The sequence below is a fragment of the Drosophila montana genome, unplaced genomic scaffold, assembly GCF_035044405.1.
Source record: "Drosophila montana isolate Dmon_TW-CO22-7 unplaced genomic scaffold, ASM3504440v1 contig_3279_1, whole genome shotgun sequence".
NCBI classification, from domain to species: domain Eukaryota; kingdom Metazoa; phylum Arthropoda; class Insecta; order Diptera; family Drosophilidae; genus Drosophila; species Drosophila montana.
Window position 1 is genome coordinate 1 of NW_026998162.1, and position 9,723 is coordinate 9,723.

At 42.1% G+C, this 9,723-nt stretch overlaps 2 protein-coding genes across 3 annotated transcripts; both read right to left on the reverse strand.

The window, feature by feature from the left end:
• Window positions 1–10: 10 nt before the first annotated feature.
• LOC135434167 (UDP-glucosyltransferase 2-like) lies at window positions 11–5,828 on the reverse strand. Of its 2 annotated transcripts, XM_064690604.1 has the most exons (3): window positions 3,287–3,356; window positions 1,365–2,239; window positions 11–1,013 (listed from the first exon to the last, which is right to left on the reverse strand). In XM_064690604.1, exons 2-3 carry the CDS (start codon window positions 2,072–2,074, stop codon window positions 86–88), a joined length of 1,638 nt encoding a protein of 545 aa, XP_064546674.1. In that variant the 5' UTR covers window positions 2,075–2,239; window positions 3,287–3,356; the 3' UTR covers window positions 11–85. The 2 variants fall into 2 exon arrangements, with proteins under 2 accessions (XP_064546674.1, XP_064546673.1); XM_064690603.1 differs by lacking the exons at window positions 1,365–2,239; window positions 3,287–3,356 and adding an exon at window positions 5,104–5,828.
• Window positions 5,829–7,202: 1,374 nt separating this feature from the next.
• LOC135434168 (UDP-glycosyltransferase UGT5-like) lies at window positions 7,203–9,207 on the reverse strand. The gene is made up of 2 exons (XM_064690605.1): window positions 8,515–9,207; window positions 7,203–8,448 (listed from the first exon to the last, which is right to left on the reverse strand). Exons 1-2 carry the CDS (start codon window positions 9,204–9,206, stop codon window positions 7,539–7,541), a joined length of 1,602 nt encoding a protein of 533 aa, XP_064546675.1. The 5' UTR covers window position 9,207; the 3' UTR covers window positions 7,203–7,538.
• Window positions 9,208–9,723: the final 516 nt, after the last annotated feature.

Below are 9,723 nucleotides of genomic sequence, written 5' to 3' on the forward strand. Positions count from 1 at the left end.
CATCGAAATTTATTGTCGTTGTATTGCTTATTTACAATTAAAAAAGTCGTAATATCTTATATCGTCTTATTTACAATAAATAGTACTAGTGCTTCTTGACCTTCGCCTTTTGGCTAGTCTTTTGCGACTTGCCTTTGCCGCCACAACATTTCCTCCAGAAGAACTTGAGCACAACTGTGCTTATCAAGACTATAACAATAACAATCGCTGTAAGTAATAGATAGACGTCCAGATTGTGGCTCGAAATAAAGTTCATATGGACGAGTGGACTCTGCATGTGGCCGGCGCCATGATGACGGAGCACATAGTTTACCCAGTAGATCACCGAGTCGCGGGCCGATATGGGACGATCGCGATAGAGCTTGGAAAACTGTTGAACCTTGGTGGTGTAGCTGGGATTCTTGAGTATCTCCTTGATGGCACCCTTAAACTCATCCACCTCCAGGGTGAACAAGTCGATGCGTAGGCCGTAGCCCGCCTGAACCAGCTTATCTGCATTTCCAGGCTGATCGGCAAATACAGGCAGCGCCAGCATGGGCTTGCCATGGTACTGAGACTCGGCCACGCCTCCCTTGCCAGCGTGCGTTATAAATAACTTAATATTGGGATGGGCGAGTATGTCATCCTGTGGCAGCCACTTCTTATAGAGAATATTTGCCGATTTTCCGGGCAAGTTTTTAAGATCATCCCACTTCCAGATCACATTCTGCTTGATACTGGAGAGCGCTTCGAATATCTTGCCAATGAGTTCTGGTTGAATGTGATCGCCCTTGAGATTGCTGCCTAGGCTGAAGAGAATCGCGCCATGCTTGGCATTGTCCAAAAACTCCTTTATGTCCTGTGGCAAGGGATCGGGCTTATCCTTAATCTGAATGCCACCAATCTCAATAATTGCAGGCACGTTGGGCCTGATAGGTCCTTCACTGATGGCATGACTATTGCAGAATGCCAGAGACACGTTCTTCTTGGCCTCCTCATAGCTTATCATGGTCGGATCCTTGCCCCAAAGGCGACTGTAAGTAAAGTAGAAACTGATTAATAACAATATATAAAAACAACAAGCAGGAATAACGTTCTTTTCCACCCGCCGAAAATGTAACTATACCCCTACTATCTTGAGCTTCACGTTATTTCACATATATATATTTTAAAGATCTTTGAAAATGAGTTTGACGACGAAAGGAGGATAAACAAAAAGGTTTCATACAATCGTTTTCCACAGTTGAGGGTGAAATTTGTCAAAAGCCCCGTGATAAGTGCTTGGTGCATTCGGTAAATACAGTATAAGGTTCTTAATCAATCAGTCAGTCAATCAATCAGTCTATCAATCAGTCAATATAAATAGATAAGCAACTGTTACTTACTCGTAAAACTGCACATTTAACACCTCCAGGTAGAAACCTAAAAGGCGGAAGAACATGGAGCTGCCAAAATTAGCCAGACGCTTCTTAAAATCCATGACCTGTCCCGGCAGAACGGGTACATTCATGCTGGGCACTGTGGCGACCAGTTCGGGATTGCCAACAGCATCATTAATTTGCAACATGGGCGCTCCGGTCCAGCTCAAAATCAACGGGCAATTAAATTTGGCACCGAGGCCCACCTGATAGAAGTTGAAGAAGAAACCCACGACAACTGCATCAAATTTGTTGTCTTTGTTCTTGTAGAGATCGGTCAAGCGTTTGTCCTCCAGCACGTCCACTTGCTTATAAATAAGCATCGAGAGCGAACCAAATAAGCTTTTCATCGTCGTAACCATCGAGGGCTTCTCCTTGGCCATTGCGGTCATGCCATCGCTTATGACCTTCTCCTCGGCTGCGGTCAGAGGTATCACAATATGTTTGATACTCTTGTGGGTGACCTTTGGCTGTGAGGTTGACACCACTGTCACATTGTGGCCCTCCTCCGCCAGCGCCTTCATAACGGACATGTGGATTATCAGATGCGATGGACTGTGGCTGGTGAACACGCCCAATATATTAGCGCCCTCCACAGCCGGCGATTGGAGTACAAAGAATCCGAGCAACAGGCACGCAAAGGTGCCGGTCAGAATAGATCTACCCTGGTGCGCCATGTCAACGTCTCCTTGGTAATGTTTATGTGGAACTAAGTGTACTGGTTGGAGTACGTTTATTTATATAAACTAAAAGCTTCGCCTCAGACCGGCCGTCTGATAAGCCTTGATGCCTCCTGATAAGGGGTCTTAAATCGCCAAACACGTTATCGTTTTCGGTGCGTTCTGTAAATGCGAGAAGGCTTTAGCCGATGCTGTCCGACTGGCATATACCCTGTACTAGCTATATTTGCCGAAACGATCCACCGATAGTTACCGAAAAATAAATCATAATACAAGCACAATCGCAGGAATCTGATCACTATAGGCAACCCAATGTTAAACTGATTCTTAAAAAGTTCCTTCCAGCTCAAAATAAAACATATTTAAATGAAAAAAAATAATATTCAGGTGTTTACTGGGTTAAAAAGTGGCATCAGGTTCAGTTATATAAAAATATCTTGTCTCCGGGAGGTTCGCGAAAATCTTATTTTGAATTTCTGGCTATTTTAATCTTACAGATATGCTTAAAAATCTGAACAGCAAATAAATAATTATCGATCCCGATAACCGAGATGAGTTATCAATAAAGTTTAACTTAAATTTTAACTTAACATGCATATGTTGCCTTTTTAAGTCTCTGTGATTGGACAGTCAGACGCCAAATCGCATCAATTATATATATTCTTTATCGGCAAAAGTAGCCTTGTCGAATGGCCATATACTTTATGAATTTCCATGTCCATTTCAAACATTTGCCATCACTGCATTATACCCTATTATTTACCCGTTAATGGGTATAGGGTATAAAAATTTGTTGTTAGCAACCTCTCGAATTTCGAAACAAACAGCTAAATGCTATCACAACAACATAAGGAACACGTAATATGAAAAGAAATCCAGTTGGGAACTTATGAAATTGGCGGCACTTTAACTAAATAAATATACTGTGGGGTAAATGGACAATAGGGTTAACTTATAGACAGCTTGCAATGTCAACGGGGTGAATTAAATTAATGAACTTTTGATATAGCGCACGAACCGCCAATAACATACTAATACATTAGACACAGTTCTAAAGCAATTAAATATCTCGTATATAATTTGCATTTTTCTCATTTGTACGCATAACGCGCGTCACTATGTATATATATATAGACATATATATGTATATATATATATATAGTAAGAACAACAACAATCGCATTCGCAAACTATAAAATAAAAACCAACCAAAATCAAGCACATTCGCGTTCGGTTTGCGCGTTTCGATGGCAACGGAGACACTGAGGACCAGGTCTGGCCGAGAATCGTTTGGACAGATGCGAGTCAATTAATGGCAAAACAAAAAATGCACTGAGAGAAATTATTGGTTGCTGAGAAATAGAGAGGAAGAGAGAGCAACTTTAAGCAAATAAATAGAGCTCGTTATATTGCTATTTCCACAAATAGCAAACAAAACTTGACATTTGTTTTACTCACTGCAAATAATCACGTAAATTATAGTAAAACTTAAGGTAGCTCAAAACGCAAGTCATATTGACAACAATCAAAGTGCACTGAGAGAAAACTGACAAAACATTGATCTCATATAAATAAACTTGCAATTAATTGATAATTAGGCACTTGCCATCTCAGGGTATTTTATAGCTACGATAGGCATACTGAAATACATTGGTTTTTTATGAAATTGGAGCTCCGAATATCTTTGGTCAGTTTTCTCAAGAACTTAGTTACTTAGACAGCTCATTCATTGATTGAGTCATTTGGTATTTCATAATTGTAAAATACAGATTCAATATGCATTTAATACTTATGCATATGCATAATATATAATACTTATACGTTTTCTCAAAAATAAATGTGTGTAGTTTAAAATTCAAAAGTCGGCGAAATTTTGCAGCAAAGATATGGACCATGCGATCGCAACACACAAGCTTAGCACGTGCTAAGTCTTATACAGAAGTCTTAGAATAGTTTGGAATAACATTTTTTACTTTTTAATAGAAAAAAAAATTGTATTGTCACCTTGAACTCCAATCAGTCAGTCAGTCAATCATCTCTATATATAAAACTGTTTGTCCTGACTGACTGACTGACTGATTGGTGATCAACGCACAGCCCAAACCGTAAGAGCTAGGAAGCTGAAATTTTCACTGTAGTTACCTTATGTGATGTAGGTGCACGTTAAGACGGGGTTTCGGGAAATTCCACCCGCAAGTGTGGAAAAATCGCGAAAAACGTTTGTATGAAACTTTTTTGTTTACCATCCGATCGGCCTCAAATTTATTTTCAAAGGTCTTTGTTCAAAGTCATTTGAGGGGTGTTTCGCACTTTTTGGAAAATGCATCCCTCCTTGGTGGAAATGGGGGTCAAAAATTTGGTGGGTGACGTTTCGCCCTCAATTTTTTTTTCCAAGTATCTATAAGAAAATTCATTTGAGACGTGTTTTTCACTTTTCGCAGAATTCAAACATCTTCGGGGGGAATGCGATTCAAAGATTTTTTGGGCGAAGTTTTAAGTTCTGTCCGATTTGCTTCAAACTTATTTTCAAAGCTCTACATAAGAACTTAATAAATACGTATTTCAGCGATTTGGGAAATTCCACCCGCAAGAGTGGTAAATTGGCGGAAAACGGTTGTATGCAAGTTTTTTGTTTACCATCCGATCGGCCCCAAACTCATTTTCAAAGATGTTTAAATTCATTTGAGGGGTGTTTCACACTTTTTGAAAAATCCATCCCTCCTTGGTGCAAATGGGGGTCGAAGATTTTGTGGATGACGTATTGTGTTCAAATTTATTTCCAAAGATCTATAAGAAAAATCATTTGAGACGTGTTTCACATTTTCGCAAAATCTAAACTCCTTCGGTGGAAAATGCATTTCAAAGTTTTTTTTGGTGAATTTTAAGTTTGTGGGAATCCCGTCCGATCAGTTTCAAAATCATTTTCAAAGCTTTTTGAAAACATTGATTTTATAACATACGTGCCACGGGCAAGGCCGGGTTACACCCGCTAGTTCAATATAAATATATAAGAAATTGATACTTACTCGTAGAACTGCGCATTTAACATCTCCAGATATAAGCCCAAGAGCCGGAAGACCATGGAGCTAACAAAATTGGCCAGACGCTGCTTAAAGTTCAAGGCCTGGCCCGGCAGTACGGCTACATTCATGCCAGGTACCGCAGCGATCATTTCGGGATTGCCAACAGCATCATTGATTCGCACCATGGGTGCTCCCGCCCAGCTCAAAATTAACGGACATTTGAATCTGGCACCGAGGCCCGCCTGATAGAAGTTGAAGAATAATCCAAAGACAACTGCATCAAATTTGTTGTCTTTGTTCTTGTAGAGATCGGTGAAGCGTTTGTCCTCCAGCACGTCCACTTGCTTATGGATGAGAATCGAGAGCGAACCAAAAAAATTTTTGATTATCGTAACCATCGAGGGCTTCTCCTTGGCCAATGTGGTCAATCCATCGCTTATTACTTTCTCCTCGGTTGCGCTCCGGGGTATTACAATATGTTTGATGCTCTTGTGGGTGACCTTTGGCTGTGAGGTTGACACCACTGTCACATTGTGACCCTCCTCCGCCAGCGCCTTCATGATGGACATGTGGACTATCAGATGCGATGGGTTGTGGCTGGCGAACACGCCCAATATATTAGCGCCCTCCACAGCCGGCGATTGGAGCACAAGGAATCCGAGCAACAGGCTCGCAAATGTGCCGGACATAAGAGATCTGCCCTGGTGCGCCATATCAACGTCTGGTTGAGGTACGTTTATCTATAAAAACTTAAGGCTTGATGTCTTTTGATAAGGAAACTTAAGCCGCCAAACACGTTATCGTTTTCGTTGCCTTCTGTAAGTGTTGTACATGCAATGCAACAAATGAGAATGCTATAGTCGGCAGTGCCCAACTAGCATACACCCTGCACTAGCTACATTTGCCGAACAAGCACTTGTAATTCCATACATGCAACAGAATTGTAAAATATTACTGATTTTTTGTCTGCTGTCGACTTTGATGGATAGGTAAAAAACACTCGACCTGCCTTTACAGGGTACAGGGTATTATAATTTGTTTTCAGCTACCTCTTGAATTTCAAAACGAACAACTCAACGCTATCACATAAACGTAATGCCAAGCGAAATCTAGTTGGAAACTTATGAAATTGGAACCACTTTAACATCTTGTTAGTCTTCGCTGTAGGATCTATGAGGTATAGGGCTAATTTATACCTTAATTTGAATTAATGGACTTTTGATATATTCGATTCGGTGATAACACATAAATACATAAGACAAAGTTCTAAATCAATAAAATATCAAGTATATAAGCTATAATACTTCAATTTGTACGCATACCGCGCGCGACCATATATGTATATAAGTATATGGTGCATATGGTCAGAACATCAACAATCGAGTTCGCAAATTATAAATGCATAGCGAAAAACAGCTTGTATATAAAGAAAACAAACCAAAATCAAGCGCATTCGCGTTCGGTTTGCGCGTTTCGATGGCAACGGAGACACTGAGAAACGAGTCTAGTCGAGAATCGAGACGTGATTCAGAGAATGCTAAAAAAAGCGCACTGAGAGCACAAGTTGCTCGCTGAAAAATAGAGAGGGAGCAAAAGAGAGAGCAACTTACAGGAAAATTAGGCTCGTATCGTTTTTTGCTTAAACAGCAAACAAAACTTGACATTGCTTTTTGATTTACTCACTCAAATAATCACGTAGGGGCTTATCTCGAAATTATAGTAAAACTTGGGGTTGTACAACAGGCAAAGTGAACTGAACGTAAACTGTATTAAAAAAAATATATTTATTATATAAAAAAACAGCTAGCAATTAAATGGTTGATAAGTTTAATATGCATCTCTAGTGTTTTTTTGGCTAAAGTTTCTACCCTAGCCCGGGAGTCAAGCCTAGATAATTAATAGTCCCTGTTTATAATTTTTTAGGAATTATTTTCCGATTAAAAAATGTGGGATATATATATTTGGAAAATCTAAAGGGTTTTTATTAGATATAACAAAATTACTCAAGTCTGAATTTCCGGCTTTTGTTAAATCAGATCTTACAATCTTAGAACCCAGATAACCCAGGTATTTATTGATTTTTCAGTAAAAGCCATTAAATATTATGGTTTTTTAATTGGCTTTTAGGTTTTTTAATTTAAAAGTGTTATATACTCTATTAGAGCAATAGATAAAGTCATTTTTCTTTAATTCTTCAGCTGCTGCCAAGTAATTTTCTTCAGTGTGATTGCACTGAAAGAGAGAGAGTGAGAGAAAGAGAGAAAAATGAGACTATTAATAGTCGCTAGGAATTGTTGACAGCTTGTTGCTACTTGTGTGGTTCTATATATAACAATGTATATGTATACCGATTATACTATTATCTCTCTGATTGCCGCGCCACGCGTCGTATGCGTAATGGGTGCAGTCTATCAATTGGATTAACTAGATGTAGGTGTCTAATTCTTTTTGACCTTGTCTTTTGAGCGTATCAATCGCCGCAGCTGCCTCAGAACGAATCGCAGCAACAGAACAAAAACAAACATAGAGACGGCAAGAGCAAGCAGGAGGCAGGCATACACGTCGAGATTGTGGCGTGCCACAAAGTTCATGTGCAGCCAGGGACTCTGCAGGTGGTAGGCACCATTGTGCCGCATTACGTACTCCGTCCAATAGACGACAGACTGGCGAGCGGTGAGCGGACGATCGCGATAAAGCTGGGAAAACTTGCGGACATTCTGGCGATACGCTGGATTGTGCAGCAGCTCGCGTATGCCCTGCTCCAGACCGTCCTCGGTTAGCGTGAGCAGATCCAGACTCAGTCCGAAGCCGGCGGATACCATGTGCTCCGCATTTCCAGGCTGATCGCCGAACACGGGCAGCGCCAGCATGGGCACACCATGGTACTGGGCCTCCGCAATGCCGCCCTTGCCGGCGTGCGTGATGAAGAGCTTGGTGTGCGGATGGGCCAGGATGTCGTCCTGTGGCAGCCAGTTGTGATAGTATATATTTGCTGCCTGGCCCGGCTTATGCTGCAGATCATCCCATTTCCAAATGACGCGCAGCGGCTGGCGCGCGAGCACCTTGAAGATGGCCTCCATGATGTGTGGCTTGAAGTAGGAGCCCTTGACATTGGTGCCCAGGCTAAAGAAGATGGCACCCTCTGTGGCATTGGCCATAAATTCAGCCAGCTCTTTGGGCAGTGGATCCGGCTGCTCCTTGATCTGCACACCACCTATTTCAATGGACTGCGGCACCGTGGGACGCACAGGACCCTCGCTATGCGAGTGATAATTGTAGAAGAGCAGCGAGACGCGTCGCTTCACATCTTGGTAGCTGGGCAGGGCAGGATCTGCGCCAAAAGCGCGTCTATACAATAAAAAAGTGGCCAAGGATTAGGAGGCAGTTCGTCGAAAAGTGAAGCGTGTTACTCACATGTAATAGCTGTTCATGCGAACGTCCAGTGCCACGCCTATGCCTTTGAGCAGCAGCCAGCCGACGAAGTTGCGCAGCCGCAGACCGAAGCCCATGACACGGAGGCCCTTGTGCTGGACAACATTCACGTTGGGCACATACGCGGGATCGTAGATGTTGCCCACCTCGTCGTCGACAAATGAAAATGGCACGCCCACCCAGCTTATAATCGCGGGTATGCCCAGCTTGGCTGCCACGCCCAATTGGTAATCATTGAACACAAAGCCCAAGATCATCAAATCGAACTTCACCTGCGGCTGCTCGTGAAGGGCCCGCACATTGGGATGCAACAAGAACTCGTATTGGCTGTCCATCAATTGCCCTGTTCCTGCTATCATCTTGAGAAATGTCATAGCCATCGAATGCTTCTCCTTGGCCGAGTTCTCCATGTACTCATTGATGAACGCCACATACTGTTCGCTCAGGGGCGCCAGGATATGTGTGATATTCTCATGCGGCACCAGTTTGGGCTTCAGAGACGTCACAATGGTCACATTGTGTCCACGATCCGCCAGTGCCCGCATCATCGACATGTGCACTATCAAATGCGATGGACTAAATGTGCTGAACATGCCCAAAATGTTGGCGCCATTTACAACTGGGAGCACCAGCAGCGGCGCCAGCAGCATCAAGAGCACGTTGCCTCCGACCATCCTCATGCTCAACTGAATGGCGAATGGGCCAGTCAAGTGGCTTTTATTAGCACAGTTTCCGCCGGCATGAAGCTCTCTTAGTCAAACACACTTGCTGCGCTAAGATGACAGGGCAGTATTACATTAATGTTATCTCTGTCTGGTCTCTGGTCTCTGGTCTCTCAGCTGTTCCGGCGTGCTGTGTCGAAGGGCCTGATAAGCTCCTTTAAGAACAACTAGCCGACATTTTTTTGTAGCCGAATACGTCTGTTGTAGAGCTTATCATTTACTGATTACTATAAATTATTATTGTTAAGTTCATTCATGGTTAAGATTAAATGAATCATTTATGATATGGCAAAGATTCCACAAATATTTTCAGTACGTTCGAGTCCCAGGCTAGTGAATGGATGTCGCATTGTCTAAGTCGGGGGCTATGCCGGAATTTATCTTCATTAGTTTTTAATCTATTTCAGCTGCATTTCTCTTTAAATTGTTTTCTAACTAAGAATTGATAAAAGCCACCTTTAAATGTGAC